A 19,308-nucleotide genomic window follows, 5' to 3' on the forward strand; every position below is an offset into this window, starting at 1 on the left:
AAGGTTATCCTGACTTTCCTCCACAGGTCTGTGAAAGCACGCTAAGCCTGTTTTTATCCTTCTCTGTTTGTCTAATGTAAATATTGAGATGAAAGTATAAAAGTATTTACATGGCAGTCTTTATTTAGCATTTGTGAAGGTGTCACTAAAGCTTCCAGAAAAGCTACCAGGGTGCCAGTCTCTCTTTTTTTCTTTTTTTTTTGTCCTGCATAATATCCCTTTGTAGTCATAAGGAGTCCTCTTGTTTGTTGATATATAACCATATCATTGAATGGATTGATGCAAAAGTTTATACTTTTTTTTTTTTGGGCTAATGGTTATTTGCATGTAACTTTCCAGCTGTTGCGCTAAACTTTAAAAGAGAAGTAAAGTTTTTTTTTTTTTTTTTTTTTTTTTTTTTTTTTTTTTTTTTTTTTTTAGTTTCATACTTTCCTAGGTGGATGCAGGATCGGCATCTACAATGAGAACCAAACAATCAAACGTCGCAGATGACTCGGTTCTCACAGTTCCCTGAGCAGAGAGCTGCTGACTGTCAATCATCAGATTTCCGCTCTGCTCCTCCTCACTCACCGGAGCGCTGAGTTGTGGAGGGGCGGGGAGCGGCTGTCTCAGTGGCTCGCTAAGACGGGTGTCAGTCCAGGCATCTGGCGGATCCAGACTTCCCTTGTCGGGATAACACAGTGCCTGGAATGATATCCATGATGTCAGCAGAGAGCACGCTTGAGTCCACTCTGCTGAAAATGGGTCACAGGATTGCAAAACGAATTGCACTCATGTGACCCATAGGAGAAGCCCAGCCAAACAAGCTTTGGCTGAACTTCTCCTTTCAATGCCAAGTTCACATATGTACGTATACGTATGAGATGCGTTCACACGAACAAAACATGAAGCCTTAGCGTTGCTTCGCTTCAAAATTTACACTTCATGTCGCGTTTTGAAAGGCTTTGAAGAATTTCAACTCCTTCCATTCAAGTCTATGGTAATCTGCTTTAATCGCACAGGCAGGCTTGCAGCGCGGTAGTACATTACAGTTAATAGGTGTTTGTGGTGTGGATTAAATGTGCCAAAAACGCATGTCAGACCTACATAGAGCGTTTGGGGGATTGCTAAAGCTCTTTAAACACTTATCAAAGGCATCTATTAATGTGCATTAGCACTATAGGTGTGTTTGATGAGCGCCAGTATTTTAAGCAAGTGTGAACAAGCCATAAAGGCAATGTATAGCGTATTTCCAGCAAGCACAGGTTTAAAGTGGATCTAGATTTAATTTTATTGTGCATGCTTTATAATGTGCAAGTGTGACACTTGTAAGTATGTTTTACACCCCCATATAAATGCCTTATTTATTATAGGTACTGTCATATAGTCAACCATCAGTCCCTGACGAAAAATACTGCTTTCAAAGTGATTGTACGACAATCTGATAATCATTAATACATGCCTTTTAAGAGCCAATCACGACCGTTCTGGTAGCGTACAAGAAACATTTTTGTGCTTGTCCCTTTTGGATAATTTTGCACGAACTAACGATTTTGTTAAATCGGTACAGTATTTGTCCAAAATGAATTGAACACGCATACTCAGAAACAAAAGAACGCATTACTATGAAATACAATACATCATTTCTGAAGTTGTATTCTGTCATACGAGAATTTTCATTGCCTTCGTTACCTCTTCATTTTCAATATGAGACTAGCATGCAAAAGACCATCATTCATACGATTTATTCTTATCGTGTGTACAAGGCTTAAGGCTGTGGTTGTCAACTTATGAGCTAAAGGGGGGCCTCAAATATGGCCTCTGACATCACCAAAAGGGCTGCACATAATGTTCAGTATGTGTAATGCTTGAGAGAACTATCAGAAACTGCAGACCTAATAGAGGTATGGGGGTCAGAGTGTGGACATGCTACATTTTTGGCTGGGGATATGCTGCAGAAGGCAGTATAAGACTGGGAACGTTACATGATGCCAGTAGTGATCAATGCTATTACTCTAATCAATGTTTCAACTACAGAATGCTGAGGTCTGAGGGCCGCAGGTTAGGCACCAGGGATCTAAATCATATTCATACATGCACATACTAGAGCCCAATTAGACAGGGGCCAATTAACCTACCAGCATGTCTTTTGGAGTGTGGGAGGAAACCGAAGTATCCAGAGGAAACCCACGCAGGCAGAGGGAGAACATGCAAACTCCCAGGCAGATAGTGCCATTGTTGGGATTGGAACTGAGAACCCTGGCACTGCCAGGTGGAATTTATTCACTGTGCTGCACCTGCTTTTTCCTTTTTTTGCACAAGGATAGCACCATCTTGTTTCAGGCTTTAGCATAGTTGGTTGACTCTCCTGATCCAGTAACCTTTCTATACAGATTTCCTTACAGATTTAATATACAAAAGCCCTCTCTGGCATTCATTTAAGTTTTGACTGACTAAGCCCTGATGAACAGTGTTTTTTTGGTCCTGGAAACGCGGTGGATATTTTGTGTGAACCATTAAATTGATTTGACTTTTTTGCCTTTTTGTTCTGGCGCTCCTTCTGTTTTTTGTTTTTGTTTCAAAAGTTTTTATTTATTGTTTTGTAGAACAGAGAAAAGAGATCCTCACACGCTCCAAGCATGTATCATAGGAGACATCCAAATGAGAGGCTTAATAGAGATTAATGTAGGCCATAACACACAGGTTAGGTCTGCCATGTAGTAGTCAACTAAAATATAATGCAGGACAGTTACTAATTATAAATCACTGATTGAACGTTTTGCTGTTTGTTTTTAAGTGCAAATGGTTTTAGAGTAGACTGTCTGTAAATGGATTCTGTAGGCGACTTTGCTTTCATCATGATGGTGATTGCTGCTATCTCTGCAGCTGTTGCACCCAACCCATGCTTTCTGGGCACACAATAAAAACTAGAAGGAACCATTGCAAGACATTTCCTGCATGCTATAAATTCTCTGAACCTTACATTGGGCCTGTCACACTTGGACTGTATGACCTTCTTCTTCTTCTTCTTGTTCGTTTTTTTTTTTTTTTTTTTTAATTTCTTTTTTTGAAGCAATTATTAAATCTGTTCCAACTAAAATGAAGCATACTGCATGGCCCATTGACAGGTCTATATATTGTGTATGGGAGTTTTTTTTTCCCCACTTATGACTAGGGCCAACCATCTGTTCTTTGCTAGATGTGTACAGAAACACATCCTATAGGATATGAGGCGTTGTCGGTCTATCAAACATTGCTGACTTAAAGTTAGCAAACATTTGTCTTCTCATCAGAATTATTTTCTAAATGACTGAAATGTGCTAGTTGGCTATTATGCACTCATTGTATCTAGAATTGAAAACGTTGTGTAATTTTGTGCACACTACAGTAAACGTCTATTTGTAAGTGAGAGCTTGCCAGTCTGTATTTTTATAGACCGCATTGTGCAGAATGTGGTGCTTGTGTACAGTTTTTTTCTTTTTTTTTTTTTTTCATATAAACATTTAATAAATGACCGTGCGTTAACGCTGATGTCACACGGTGATTCTGCTACTAGCAATCCTCCTACTGACAGTTTGCTGAAATCGGCAGTAAGATTTGTAAGAAGTTGCCTGTTTTGTCCTTTCAGAATGACACCCTCTATAGCCGAGACAGCGAAATGTCACTCCATCACTGGTGATTGGGATTCCGCAATGTTCAGGCCAGCAACAGAGCGGCATGTTGGCTACAACTGGCTACAGAGGGATGGATTTTTTGTGGTCAGACCATCTTTAGTGATTCTGCCACTGGTGTAAATTGCCCAATATTGTGCAACTTGTCAAACTGCATCAATGGCTTGTTCATAGAAAAGGTTTAACCACTTGCTTACTGGGCACTCAAACCCCCCCTCCTATCCCAGACCAATTTTCAGCTTTCAGCGCTGACGCACTTTGAATGACAATTGCACAGTCATACAACATTGTACCCAAATGAAATATTTTATCATTTTTCCCCAAAAAATAGAGCTTTCTTTTGGTGGTATTTGATCACCTCTGCGGTTTTTATTTTTTGTCAAAAAAATGTAAAAAAACAGAATTTTTTTAAAAAATGTATTTTTTAAAAATATTTTGTTATAAAAAATTTAAAAATGGTAATTTTTCGCCTTCATTGATGTATGCTGATGAGATGACAGTGATGGGCACTGATCAGTTACACTGATAGGCAGCACTGCTAGGTGGCACTGATTGGCACTACTGGTGGGCATTGATAGATGGCACCTGTGGGCACTGATAGGTGGCACTACTGGGCACTACTGGTGGGCATTGATAGATGGCACTGATAGGTGGCAATGGTAGGTGGCACAGATGAAGCAGATGTGCCTCTTCCACTTCGGGACCGATGTCCCTTGCAGCTGAGCCAGTGAACAGCTTTTTTTCTACTCACGCTATCAGCGTGCGTAGAAAAAAAAAAGATTACCGATCTTTTGTTTACATCATGTAATCAGCTGTCATTGGCTGACAGCTGATCACATGGTAAGGGGCTGGGACCGGCCCCTTACTCGGATCGGTGATCACCTGAGTCTCAGTGACTCTGTGATCACAGTGCGCTCGGTGCGCACCCTGCAGTGCGCTTGCACAGGGGAGGCCGTCATATGACGGCCTCCTGGGAATTCAGGTCCGCGCCGTGGCCGTCATTCGGCCATAGCGCGGATGTCAAGTGTTAAGTGGTTGTAAAAACCCTGATATATACCCAGTAAAGAGAATAGCCTCAGATGATACAGAGATTAAACACATCCTCCTACATATGTTTTACATGTTTATCTGCAGTCTTCTCTTTCCTACACCCCTTCAAAAGGGCAAAAAGTGGTAAAAAACCACACACACTTATCTCAAAGGACCAGAGAGAAACCACACCTAGAGCTTTGGATAGAGATAAGTAAGCACTACAGATATATGTGCTTTGCTCAGATTCCATGACTGAGGTTTACAACCACTTTAAGAAGCCTCAATTGAAAATTATAATTTTGCAGTTCACACTGGGTCATTTTGTTAATCACTTGCTGGAATTCTTGACTCGCCTGGGTACACCACCACATTGTGGTAAACTAGAGCATCTAAACAAAAGAGCAAGAATTGAATATATTGCAGCTTACCAGTCCTTAAATGTGGTGGCTGTATTGTGGTGTTTTTTTTTCCTAGACTTTTTTCATGTTTATTTTCACCTGGCGATCCTGCTAGTAACACATTTCCTGTATGAAGATGGCAACTTTCACTCTTTGTACTTTTTTTTTTTTTTTTTTTCTTTTATTATTTATGGTGCAGCAGCATTGTCCCTAATGAAAAGTAATTTAGTATTACAGAAAACCTCCCCTCTTCAGGGTTTTTTTTTTTTTTCTACCTAACAGAGAAAACACTTTTATATAGTGTATCTTACCTAACCAAAAGTTGGCAAATAAGAGAAGGTGGTTATTGGGGTTTACATATGTTTTCACCACTTCCTGACTGCTCGCTGCAATGTACTGCGGGCAAGTGTCCAGTACCTGGTACTCATATGTCGCTGCCTACCTTCAGGTTTAGGGTCCGCGCCCCCTGCCTGCCATGCGCTGTGATTGTACACAGAGGGAGTTTATCAGCAAGTCCTGGGCCAATGATTCATAGCTGGGAACTGCTGATTGGCTGTGCACAATCACAGCCCAGAGCTCTGTGGTGTTAAACACACAGCTCTGTGCAGAGGGAGCGGTCTGTCAGTTTCCCGTTCCTGAAAAGGGATAAGAAACGGAGAGCTAGTGGTAAAAGCAGCACACTTTACGAACATTACACATAGCTGGGCACACATTGAACCCCTTGATCGCCTTAGATGTTTGAAGAAATTACATTTTTAAAAAAATTTTATTGGACACGTATAGCAGAAAGTAAAAAAAAAAAAAAAAGAGAGAAATAAAATTATATTTAATTTTTCAAAATTTTTTGTGTTTTTTATATTAAAAAAAAAATACAGAAAATTTTTAAAAAATAAAATATATATATATTTTTTAATATATCGCAAAAAATAATAAACCCGGTGATGATCAAATACCACCAAAAGTCATCTTGATTTGTGTGAATTTTCTTTTATATAAATTTCATTTTTGTACAGTGTTGCATGACCACAATTGCCAGGTAAAGTAGCGCAGTGGCGAATAGAAAAAAAAATGGCCTGGTTATGAAGGAGGTAAAATCTTCTGGAGCTCAAGTGGTTAAACTTGGCTAAAATGACCCAAAAATCCTGCAGTTGTAAGAAGAGAAGAATTGTTTTTTTTCCCAGTGTCAGGATTAACCACTTGCCCACCCATAGGACATCCTATGATGTCCTGGACTTTGAGTGGAGATATCTGAATGATGCCTGCAGCTACAGGCATCATCCAGCTATCCTTCCTTTTTTTTTTTTTTTTTTTTTTTTTTTTTTTTTCATCTGGCGATTCCCTTTGTGTAAAAGCCATCATAGCGGTTGTTTAGCCACTTGATTGCTTTTACAGGCTGCCGGAGGTGCCCAACCTTTTCTATGACACTTGGAGGCCGAAAGCGACATAACATCACTTCTGGCTCTGGCAGATGTAAGTGCTGCCTTTTTTTTTTTTTTTTTTTTTTTTATTAAAGGGAAAGTGTAAAAAAAAAAGCCCCCAAAAATTTAAAGCACCCTTCCTGTCCTGCTTGCACGCAGAAACGAACGCATACTTAAGTCACGTCCGCATGTGTAAACACTGTTCAAAGCACACGTGAGATATCACCGCAAACGTTAGAGTGAGAGCAATAACTGTAGCACAAGACCTCCTCTACCTCTTATTGTAACCTGTAAACCTTTTTAAAGCGTCACCTATGGAGATTTTTTAAGTATCGAAGCTTGGTGTCATTCACAAGTGTGCAATTTTAGAGCATGACATGTTGGGTATCTATTTACTTGGCATGACGTTTTTCACATTATAAAAAAAAAAAATTTGAGTAAATATTGTGGGGTTTTTTTTGTTTTTTTTTTGTTTTTTTAATTCATGAAAGTGTTTTTTTTTTTTTTCCAAAAAAAAAAAAAAGCTGCGCAAATATTGTGCGACATAAAAAAACACACTACGGCAGCCATTTTATTTGCTAGGGTCCAGAGATATAGCATTTGTCACAATGGTAAAAATATAAACTTCAGCAGTTGTGTATCTGCATATTTTTTTTTTTTTTTTTTGGTAGTTTGCTCATCCTCTCATCAAATTTAATTTTTATTTTCCAGCATTCCCCATCGGAACCTTTTCTTGATAAACCTGTGCCGGATTTGACTCGACTTGGTGGTCCCAATGCCCCTTTATTGAACACAGAAGATTTTTTGCCATCACTGCAGTCTCCTCCACCACAAAAGAAAAGGAAGAAAAAAAACAACCACATTACTGCGGATAATGCTAACTTTGGTCAGGAAGGTTTTCTCGGGGAAAATCCAGATCTTTCCATTGAGGGAGCGCCGGATGGAAAGAAGAAGAAAAAGCCTAAGGTTAAAAAAGAGCCCAAGGAGCCAAAAGAGCCTAAAGCAAAGAAAGAGCCTAAGGAACCTAAGGCTCCAAAACAGCCCAAAATCCCCAAAGAGCCAAAAGAGAAAAAGGTGAAAACTCCCAAACCCAAGACCAGCAAAAAGGCAAAGTAAGCACCTCTCAATTTATGTTTGAAATATAGGCAACTTCTGTTTTAATAATGCTTTGCTGTGTTGAGTTTGACACAAATATAGGCTGGGTAAATGTTCACAATGCTAATGCTTAAGGAGTACATCGTGTGTGTGTGTATGTATGTATTATTTTTTAAATTGCTACATGGCGGTAGGTAGCTCGTAGAAGCATTGGTGGTCCCTAGAGTGCTGCATAAAATATTGGCGTTTGCCTTACTCTTTGGGAATACTCAGCAGGCTCAGGGGAACAAATAGTTTGTGCTGTATTGGTGCAAAGTAAAAAGTCCTGTAAATGAGTATCTTACATTGGAATGTTTTACTCTGGTTTGATCTGCACACAGCAAGTCAAGTTTTTTAGGGTATTCCTTTGTAATTTGTAAACAATTTACCATATCAGCAACTATCTTACCTGTTCCTACTATTGGTACTAGGGGATCAGAGTTTATAAATACTGGTTAATGTGTTTAAGCCTAACTCTAGCATTCTGTTACTTTTCAAATATTTGTTTCAGCCAAGCCATTACCTTCACTAACAAATGCCCCAGCTGAGCCCTTTATAAAGGCTACTTTCAAGAGGCTCTCCTGTCTCCGCTCCAGTGTGAAAGCCCGAGTGCTTTTACACTGGAGCGGTTCGCTTGCAGGACGGTAAAAAAAAGTCCCACAAGCAGCATCTTTGCAGCGCTGTAGGAGTGGTGTATACACTTTTACGCCCACCCCAGTGTGAAAGTAGCCTAACTGTAAGTAGAATCCGCTACATAGTATACAAGGCTAAGTTCCAGCAATGGGGTGGAGACTTCCCATCCTACTCGCGGAACAAAATCGCGTCAGGCTGAGTGCTTCTTGGCCATTAACGGGTAGTTATATTTTCTGAAAGGATATCGCCATATCAGCCTCAGCCTATCAGAGGTAGCCTTGTATTCCTGTGAATGGCAGAGCAGCAGTCAGCCTGACTTGATTTTGATCTGGGATTGGGAAGGGAAGTCCCTGTCGTGCTACCAGAACACAGTGCTGTTTGTGTGGCTGAGGGTATATACAGTTTATACAGCGGGCACATCTGTTAATGAAGGTAATGGCTTTTTTGGACCAGCTTGGTCCAAACAAATTAATTTGAAAGTAAATCAAGCCTGCAGTTAGGCTTTAAAAGTAAACTTTAGCCAATTATTTATTCCTAGTATTGGGTTGAGAAGCAGACCTTTTCTGTTATATTTCTGCTGTTGGTCTGTGACCCCCTTTGGTAAATGTATTCTCACTTTCTGGAATGGTGATCACAGTCCGATTCGAGGGACTTTTTTTAATTGATAAAGCTGTCACCAGAAAGCGTTGGAGGGAAGATCTCCCAATAGGTTGTAAAACCGCTGTCAAAGGTGGGATTTCCCTCAGTTTTCCATCCCCAGGACAGAAAGTGAGGCAAAATCTTTCCACTGAGTAGCCAGGCTGTAATGGAAACATTTGTAGAAGTTCTGCTCATTCATAAACTTTTTCACTTTTTTCAAAAACTGTAAAGGAAATTTTGGCTTTTTATATTTCTCTTAAAGTGGAAGTAAAGGCAAAACCTAATTAACTCTAAACCTACTCCCACCCACATTCTAAGCCTAATCTATCTAACACCGCGAAGGAAAAGAAAAAAAAAAAATCTCCTATACTTGCCTATTCTAAAGCCGGTCCCAGACTGAGCTGTCAATGGTGGCTTAAGTGTGTAGGAGAGACAGCCGACAACTGAAGCCCCATAGTAAGTCTGTGGGTGACATCACTTCCCAGCCCTTGTTGGCTTTCTCCTACACATAGAGGGGCCTGCTGGAGACTGGACCATAGCGGCTTCAGAACATGAGCAACAGGAGAGGTGAGTATTCTATGTCGTTTTTACAGGGAGCACTTTATTATAGAACTTTAAATTTTACCAGCAGAGTTGCTTTAAAGTGGAAGTAAAGGCAAAACCCTAACTCTAAATCTACTCCTACCCCCTTTCGAAGCCTAATCTATCTAACCCTGTAAAGATTGCTATACTTGCCAGTATAGCAATCTTTACAGGGTTAGATAGATTAGGCTTCGAAAGGGGGTAGGAGTAGATTTAGAGTTAGGGTTTTGCCTTTACTTCCACTTTAAAGCAACTCTGCTGGTAAAATTTAAAGTTCTATAATAAAGTGCTCCCTGTAAAAACGACATAGAATACTCACCTCTCCTGTTGCTCATGGACACAAACCTCTGCAGTAGTGAGAAGATTTCTGCAGAATCTGACACTTCGGGAGTGTTGATCACCTAGTCCCCTGCTCCACCCAGTGGTTCAGTCTGGTGGCCTCTACCTCATCTCTGTGTCCTCGTAGTGACAGCTGGTGGGGGACCACTGGAGAGCTGAGTATGCAATGACGACTTTGCAGGGGCCATTTTATTGTGGAGACTTATTTAGCAACAGAGTTGGTTTAAACTCCATTGTTATTGAACTAGTTTAAAAATGTCTTATGTTGTAGGGAAAACCTATAAAATGTTCTTGTATGAATTTCAGCTTGAGATGTCCTGAAACGCTTTGCACTTGAGCCTCCTGCACTTGCAAATTGCAGAGCCTCTTATTTATAAAGCCCTAGTGTTTGGGTTAGTGTTGTAAAGTGAAAACCCATGTGAAATTCGTTTGTCAGCATCTTGGATATGGCTCAGCTATCTACCATAGCTTGTATTTTGTCTTCCACATAGTGATCCTGTGACAGCCTGCTAGACTCGGCATGTTAAATATTCATATACATACAAGCAGTTGTGTTTAGTGTATTGTTGAAATGGGAAGAATGAAGGTGTGTTCTGCATGGTGAGAGTTCACAACAGATCCTTGAAAACATAATGCAGTGTGTAAAGTCCTGCTGGACGTTGTTATAAGTCCATGAAAGCGGATAACACTGGACAGTTGGGATCTGTGTTGTGGTGGAGCAAGATGTCTTGTTTGCCATTTTTATAGATGCTTGCAGTACACAGGAATATGTCAGCATGAGATAATATATAAACATATGCTCAGGTGTAAATGGCAATTGCCAAAGCAGCATTTGGAAATGCAGTTAAAAAAAAACAAACACAATTTTCTGTCTTTGGAATCAGAAATGTTTTACAACTGTTCTGAACAGTTTTCAAACATCTGAACCTGTTTTTCAAGCTGTGACCAGCATTGGGAAGTATATAATTTCCAGATGGAGGCACAGTCAGAAGTACCTAATCCAAATCGGCTCAGAAACACTGTTTTCATTAGGATTAAAATATACGTCAGATTACTGTTAGAATTTACAGCGCTTTCTGGGAATTTTACAGTTTTTGAATTTTATAGAAAAGCTTCTTCCTAAGAAAATATCTGCATGACAATATTGTATTATGTGGCCTTTCATGTGTTACGGCTTTTAATGCACATTGGTTTAGTACTCTACAGATATTCATTATGTTTAAGTGCACAGCGTGGATACTGTCATGCAGCGGGCTGCAATAATAGTCATGCAAGACTGCTGTCTAGAAACTTGTGACTACACAAAGGTCTTACACTACCCCTGCATAGCGTTTGTCATCTCTTAATTAGTGTAAAGAATGTTTGGGGGGGGGAAGTTGCTGAGGGAGGGTAGGCTAACTATTTTTTTTTTTTTCTAATCTAACACATAATGCTGGAGTGGAAAGGCTGCTAAAGAATTAAAAAACCAGTCCTTACAATTTAGTTGGCAACATGTTTTAAAGCGACCCTGTCATGAGAGGACTATAGGGCCGTCACTGCTGGCCTCCTTGTGAACGTTTTCTGTCAGTTCTTCAAGTCAGACCCAGAACAAGCATGCTGTAAAATGTGTCAGAAAAGTGTCCGAATTCTTTGTTTTATACTCGATCTGGGTCAGCAAGACAAAACATCAGCATGACAGCCAGGGAATTGGCATTCTCAAAAGGATAGTTCAGTAATGACGGTCTGCACTAATCACTTCAGGGAACCAGCAACTATGACCACCAACACAAATAGGTTTTTGATGCAATAATTAGAACATCACATTTGTAGATCTCCTCACTGATCTCGGCAGTAAACAGGCCGTAGTCTTATGAATAGACAAAATGTTCAGCCCTGTTAAAGTCTCAAGCACAATACAAAAGCGGTATTTTCATAACCCTTATTGTTTTTTGATTGTGGTCTCAAATGTGTAATTTAATTTCATGGCATTATTTTTGTTTAACCAATTTGTAATGGAAATTTGTAAGTTCTGTATATAATTGTATTCTATTTTGTATGTATTGCACACTGCCCTCATTGTGCACACGGCACTAATAATTTTTTCAGTAAATGTTTGCATTCATTCTTTCTTGTCCTGATTAGAATTAGTCTGCCTATGTTGCGCCCCTTGTTACCATAAACGTACAATTGTAATATTAATGTGATACCTATGTAATCATGTGTATAAAAAGATTCAATTGCATCATAATAAGGCAGAACAGTTATTTGGAAAGATGCTGAGCGTATCTTTTGTGTCTGTTCCCTACTGCAGTAGTTATTATTAATTTGGAACCACTAATCAATATTAGTAATTCTGGCATTACACTCCTGTGGCCAGAATGGCCTTCTAGCTTAATTGTTGGCATGCTGACTTATCAGCATATGTAAACACAGACAATTCTACATAAAATGGAAGATGTACAAAAGACCAATATGACTTCAACTTGGCTAAACTACTTTTCAAATCACATTATATAATTAGTAATTCATAGCAACTGTTGCAATCAAACTTCATTTTACAAATGGATGAAATCTGATTGGATGTTATTTGTATGTATTTCATTCCACGTGCTTTTATTATATAAGCCTGCTTTATTGTGGATGTTGGCAGCATCGTTTGAGTTCTTTTGTGTAATTATTGTGGGTTTGTATAAGACCGATTTTATTGGTTTTGATTTATTTTGCACTAGTAATTCTTTTACAACATTTCTTGAACTATGTTTGTCACTCCACCTGAACTGGACTTACTAATACCCTGGAGGATTGACTGTGGCAATTTGGTTTGCACATGGGTAACATACCACATTGTAAAGGATCTAACTTTACATTCACCACTACAAGGCAATAATGCATGGACAGTGCATTTCCCAACCTAGGCATCCATAGCTTTACTAAATATGGCACAGCATTGCCCTGTCTCTGCATTATGCATCATACAAGATAACTGGGAATCTATGTATTCCTAGATGTGTGTTGATGTACCATGTATGAAGCCATGTTTCTGATGGCTCTGCTTGATGCAGATATTCACAAACTCTTGGTACATAAGCTACCTGTATCTGATGTTGGTGAATCCCTTGAATGTATAGGTGGAGTATCCAGCTAATAAGTCAGTGTTTATGCCATACTTTGTTTTAACAGCACTGGAGGTACTATAGGTGATTTACAGAAAGGGTGTGAAGGAGGCAGCCTCAAACACAAAGAACTAAAAGAGCATATTGAGCGGAATGAACCATTAACTTGTAGTATTGTGCTAAAAATCACATGGCCTGTGCATGTTACATATAGTTACATAGTAGGTGAGGTTGAAAAAAGGCCATCAAGTCCAACATATGTGTGTAATTATATGTCAGTATTACATTGCATATCTCTGTATATTGCAGTTGTTCAGGTGCTTATCTAATAGTTTTTTTGAAGCTATTGATGCCCCTCGCTGAGACCACCGCATGTGGAAGGGAATTCCACATGCTTGGCGCTCTTACAGTAAAGAACCCTCTACGCAGTTTAAAGTTAAACCTCCTTTTCTTCTAATTTTAATGAGTGGCCACGTGTCTTGTTAAACTCACTTCCGCAAAAGATTTATCCCTATTGTGGTGTCACCAGTATGGTATTTGTAAATTGAAATAATATCCCCTCTCAAGCATCTCTTCTCTATAGAGAATAAGTTCAGTGCTCGCAACCTTTCCTCATAACTAATATCCTCCAGACCCTTTATTAGCTTTGTTGCCCTTCTTTGTACTCGCTCCATTTCCAGTACATCCTTCCTGAGGACTGGTGCCCAGAACTGGACGGCATACTCCAGGTGCAGCCGTACCAGAGTCTTGTAGAGTGGGAGAATTATCGCTGTATCCCTAGAGTTGATCCCCCTTTTAATGCATGCCAATATTCTGTTTGCTTTATTAGCAACAGCTTGGCATTGCATGCCATTGCTGAGCCTATCATCTACTAGGACTAGGGTTGTCCCGATACCACTTTTTTAGGACCGAGTACAAGTACCGATACTTTTTTTCAAGTACTCGCCGATATCGATTACCGATACTTTTTTTTTTAATGTCACGTGACAGTTTTTTTTTTTTTTTTTTTTATTAACAGTGCTTGCTTTTTTTTTGGGGGGGGGGGGGGGGGAGGGGGTGAACGTTGTATGTGTGTGTTATTTTTTTTTTTTTACAATTTTTTTTTTTTTACAATATTTTTTTTATTCTTTATTGTTTTTTTTTTTTTTTTTTTTAATCAGCCCTTTTGGGGGGCTTTGGTGAGATATCAGGGGTCTTAACAGACCTCTGATATCTCCCCCTTGAGACAGAGAAAGAGACAGAGGATAGAGATTCCCCAGTCCCTTTCTCTGCAGCGTCAGCTGCACTGAGAATGAATGGAGAGAAGACAGCGGCTTCTCTCCATTCATAAACTGACACATTGTAATCACAGGAGATTACAATGTTTCAGTTATGTGAATAGACAGAGTCAGCTGACTCTCTCCATACACAAAGGAAGGAGGAGGGGGACGGAGGAACGGAGGGGGAGAACGGAGGGGACAGATAAGAAGAGCACTACGGAGGGGACAGATAAGAAGAGCACTACGGAGACAGATCAGGAGAGAGGAATGCAGGGGACAGCGGAGAGGCACAGAGGAACGGAGGGGGCACGGAGGAGGATGCAGTGACAGTCAGCGGTGACCGATCACCGCTGTCTGTCACTAAAGCAGCTGAAAGCTGCTGGGGGAGAATCTTGTAACTCCCCCACGCGCCGATCACAGCTGACTTCCAGGTATCGGTGGAAGCATCGGGAGCATTTGCCCGAGTACAAGTACTTGGGCAAATGCTCGGTATCGGTGCCGATACCGATACTAGTATCGGTATCGGGACATCCCTAACTAGGACCCCCAGGTACTTTTCCATCCTAGATTCTCCCCCCAGTGTATAGATTGCATTCATATTTTTGCCACTCAAATGCGTTATTTTAAATTTTTCTACATTAAACCTCATTTGCCATGTAGTTGCCCACCCCATTAATTCAGATCTTCTTGCAAGGTTTCCACATCCTGCAGAGAAATGATAGCCCTGCTTAGCTGTGTCCACAAATACAGAGATTGAACTGTTTATCCCATCCTCCAGGTCATTTATGAACAAATTAAACAGGATTGGTCCCAGCACAGAACTCTGTGGGACCCCACTACCCACCCCTGACCATTCTGAGTACTCCCCATTTATCACCACCCTCTGAACTCGCCCTTGTAAACCGTTTTCAATTCATGTACTCACCCTATGGTCCATGCCAACGGACCTTATTTTGTACAGTAAACGTTTATGGGGAACTGTGTGAAATGCTTTTGCAAAATCCAGATACACCACGTCTACAGGCCTTCCTTCTAGATGGCAACTGCCTCCTCATAGAAGGTTAATAGATTGGTTTGACAAGAACGATTCTTCGTGAATCCATGCTGATTACTGCTAATGATACCGTTTTCATTACTTAAATCTTGTATAGAGTCCCTTATCCCCTCCAAGAGCTTGTATACTATTGATGTTAGGCTAACCGGGCTGTAATTCCCAGGGATGTATTTTGGCCCTTTTATTAAATATTGGTGCAAGTACACTGTCAGTAAAAATTAGAAACAATGCTCTTGATCGAGTTCCCTAAGTCCCCCTGGGTGCAAGCCATCCGGTCCCGGTGATTTATTAATGTTAAGTTTCCCAAGTCTAATTCTAATTTTGTCCTCTATTAGCCATGAGGGTGCTTCCTATGTCATGAGGATGAACACCACAGTTTTGGTTAAGTATCAGCGTCAGTATGATATAGCTTTCATCTCTCCAAATGTTTTCATGGCATGGGAAGGCAGGTACTCTCATACTGCAGCTTGGCAGAGTACTTTACCTTGTGCAGACTTTTTACATTTTCAGGTGATGACGTACGCGAATGTATGAATTTATGCCCCATATATGCTGGATTTCTTTCTGCCAGAAGTTGGCAGAAAAAATGCCTCCTAATGTTGCGCATGGTCGAGCGTTTATGTGCATATGACATTAAGCATAAATTCATTCTACTGGGCAAAATATATGAATTTATGCTGGCTGTTGGTTTACATGTAATCCCACATTTACATGTGTACATGCATAAATTCTGCTCACAAGCTCCCCTTCGAAGACCGCTTTGGTGCATTTTTATGCCTCTAAATGGTGCTCTTCAAATATTAACGGTCACATAGGCCAGTATAGGACTGCACTTTTCGAGGCAAAAAAAAAAAATGCCTCTAATGGCAGCATTTCTTCTGCCTGTGTGCACAGAGTCTAAAGCTGAATTGCAGGCACAGAATTGTTTAAATATATTGCCCAGTTGTCACAAAGGATATAATACATTTTGCGTCAAACAAATGCCTTTGCAACCCCTGTTATTACATGTAGCAGTGACATCATCACACAGCCTGTGCAGAGAGCAGAACTGTGGGGGGACCCAACAGGTTCCACCCACTACAGAAAGGGGGTGAAGACCAGACCAGTCACCCTGCACAAGGAGAGATCAGCAGTGACCCGTCTTCATTACAGGAAGCTCTCCCACACAGGCAGACTTTGATACGGGATTACAGCACAGATCTAATAGCAACTTACAAAACTGATTCAGGTAAGAATACACACCTGATTTTCAAGATTTGACTGACAAGATTTGCTTAACCTGGAGTTTACCTTTAACAAAATTCCTATCCCGTTAAAGAACAACCACAACCACATTTCTACCCAGCATGAGTGGGCAAAAATGTACAAAGCTGACATACTGTAGAGAAACTCATGCTCTCTATGTCCTGTTTGATACAATAGTTTGGGTGGTGGTGGTGACCCCATAGGTGTTGCATTTCAAGCTTGCCTAAGTTCATATTCGTAAACCCGGGTAAAATAAAATCTTTCACTAGAGGCAGTTGCACGTAGCAGTTCTTTTAAAGAGCCTACATGACATTAAGTGAACCCAGCCAGCAGATAAAACCTTTCTTTCCCTTTTTATATTACTTTGATGTCGGCTTGCCATATTTAATTGAAGGGGTTGTATTGTTGGTGTTGATATTACACCAAAGGTGAGCCTCCCTTTGTGACAACACAGCCACCCATTACAAAGTATTAGCTGCCGACTTTTATCTTGCCATGGCAGCGGAGAAGAGATCTACAGCTTCTATACAAAAGCTTAACTATTGCTAGACAGCGGTGTGGTTTTCCTCCATTGCACATGGTTATTGCTGTTTTCAAGCTATTATTCTTTATGAGAAATGTCCTTAGGACTTATTTTCATACAGTGTAAGCTGGAAGTGGATTTCTGCAATTAAATCTTCAAGGTTTGTCTTTTCTTCAAACAGATGAAAACATTTTCCAAACTATTGAGTTTTTAGCATTTTCTTCAGCAAGTTGCAAAACCTTCTTTTTCCAAATTGCTCCTAAACCATAACCTATTGCCTATGTTAAAAAGTGATCTATAAATCTTTGTTACAGGCTTTTTTGGCCTTTCCCTTTTATCATTTAAAGTGGAACTCCAAACAAAACTTGCTTTAGATACACTGTAAGAATATCTGCTGGCTGTTCTATTGCTGTCTGTCACTGTTGGGGAGCTTTCACCTCACTTCATGTCTTAAATACACTGAGAATATCCGTTGGCCGTTCTATTACTATCAGGGATTTTCCTTCACGTCCTATCCTAAACACTGAGAATATCTGCTGGCCTTTTACTGTCTAAGATTTTCCTTCACGTCCTGTCCTAAATACACTGCGAATATCTTTTGGCCGTTCTATTACTGTGGGAAATTTTCCTTCACCTTTTTGTTCTAGGAGTAGTTGCCATTGGGACAAAGTGAGGGAAAATCTGAAATTTAACAAAAACAGGGAGAGGGTTGGAAATCTCCTGATGGTGACACCTGTTTTGCTGAGATTAATTACAAAGGTGAGATTTCCACTCCCTTTCAACAGAAAGTGAGGCAACATTTCCCAAACATGGACACAGGCAGCTCCCAAAATCCATATAGGATAGCTACCTGTGTCCATGTTTACTTCACTTCCTGTAGAACATTTGTAAAAGAATAGAGTCCAACTTCGAGGGCGTTACAATATCGGATCACCTCTTTTAATATTTGTAAATCTACTTCCTTCCTTTTTTTTTTTTTTTTAAAAACACTCGATTATTTACAAGTAGGCTGAGTCTATTCTTTTCCAATTGTTCTACTTCTATATAGATTATCTCCTGAAAGCTTACAAATTGTTCATCACCAGCCTACTAGGTTCAGTATACAAAAGGCCCCTACTGCTATTTTCTCAGATGTTTTTAGTTGATCTTGCTGATAAGCCAATCACAAGGCAAAAAGGAGAAAATTGATTAGAGGTTAACTCCACTTTCGTGGGGGAGGAAATAATATAGTGCGTACAACTGCGATACAAGTCATATCGTAATTGACTGTTAAAAATTACCTTTCCTTTTCCATCTGCAGCCGCTGTAATTTTCTATAAATGCAATGCAATATGGCTACATGGAGTTGTTCTGTACACAGAATGTGTACTGACCACTCCCCAGAAACATAATTTCCTGCTTGTGTGATTGGCTCACCAATTGTCCCAGAAGTCTGCCTAAGATGCAAGTCCGATTTTAGGCATCCCCTGCAACAAAAATTTCATTTTTGGTGAGATATTTCCAATAGGAACACGTCTAAAGTGATGCAGGCCCAGGAGCTTTCCTCATTAGTGCCCTGCAGCTGCCACAGCTGTCTGATAATTATGAAACCACTCCCATTAGACCCACTTAGCTCTGAGGCACAGATACACACATTGATTTCTTCAGAATAGAAAAGGTAGGAATCTGCAATAAAGTTTGTTATAATCCTTGCAAAGTACATAGATCACCCAGAGGGGAATGTTTTTTTTTTTCTCAACAAAAGTAGAGTTCCACTTTAAAGTGGAACTAAACCCTCCCATCATTTTCAGCCAAGAAAGCTACCATCTTGGCCTCCCTTTGCTCTTCATCTGCCATGGTGCTGCACATGTGATCAGATATGACACCAGCCATTTCACAGTTTGGTTGAGAGCACAACCAATGTGACCATTACATTCCCAGCACGTGTCGGGAATGTATCAGTAACTGTTTTTATGAAACTGTTAAATTGATGGGTTTCGTTCCGCTTTAATATTTGAAACATGAGCACTGTTGTCATTAGGTGACTTGCATATGTTTTAAGTAACAACTTTGCTTGAACTGGGAATTTCTAGATGAATGGGAAAATATTAGGACATGCCAAGCAATGGATTGAGAAAAAGTCCTCTAATTGTTGTTTGTCAGAAATGATTGGGCCTCGAAAGGCCTCATGCACGCAGTACATTTAAAAAACACCAGAGCTTCTGCTGGGGAAAAGCAATGTTAAAAACGCGCTGATAGCATTTATGGACACTTGTTTAGCTGTTTTTCTTAAAAAAAAAAAAAAAAAAAACTGTAAGAAGTGTTTAGATG

General features: G+C 40.0%; 1 protein-coding gene across 2 annotated transcripts in view; it reads left to right on the forward strand.

Moving 5' to 3' along the window:
* The window catches only part of CHD7 (chromodomain helicase DNA binding protein 7), a 196,171-nt gene that overhangs the window by 78,330 nt on the left and 98,533 nt on the right, over nucleotides 1-19,308 (forward strand). For both annotated transcript variants that reach the window (XM_073631683.1, XM_073631684.1), the window contains exon 3: nucleotides 7,210-7,610. In XM_073631683.1, the coding sequence (XP_073487784.1) occupies nucleotides 7,210-7,610 (401 nt within the window). The remainder of the gene's footprint in view (nucleotides 1-7,209; nucleotides 7,611-19,308) is intronic.

Source organism: Aquarana catesbeiana, linkage group LG05 (genome assembly GCF_042186555.1).
Source record: "Aquarana catesbeiana isolate 2022-GZ linkage group LG05, ASM4218655v1, whole genome shotgun sequence".
NCBI classification, from domain to species: Eukaryota; Metazoa; Chordata; class Amphibia; order Anura; family Ranidae; genus Aquarana; species Aquarana catesbeiana.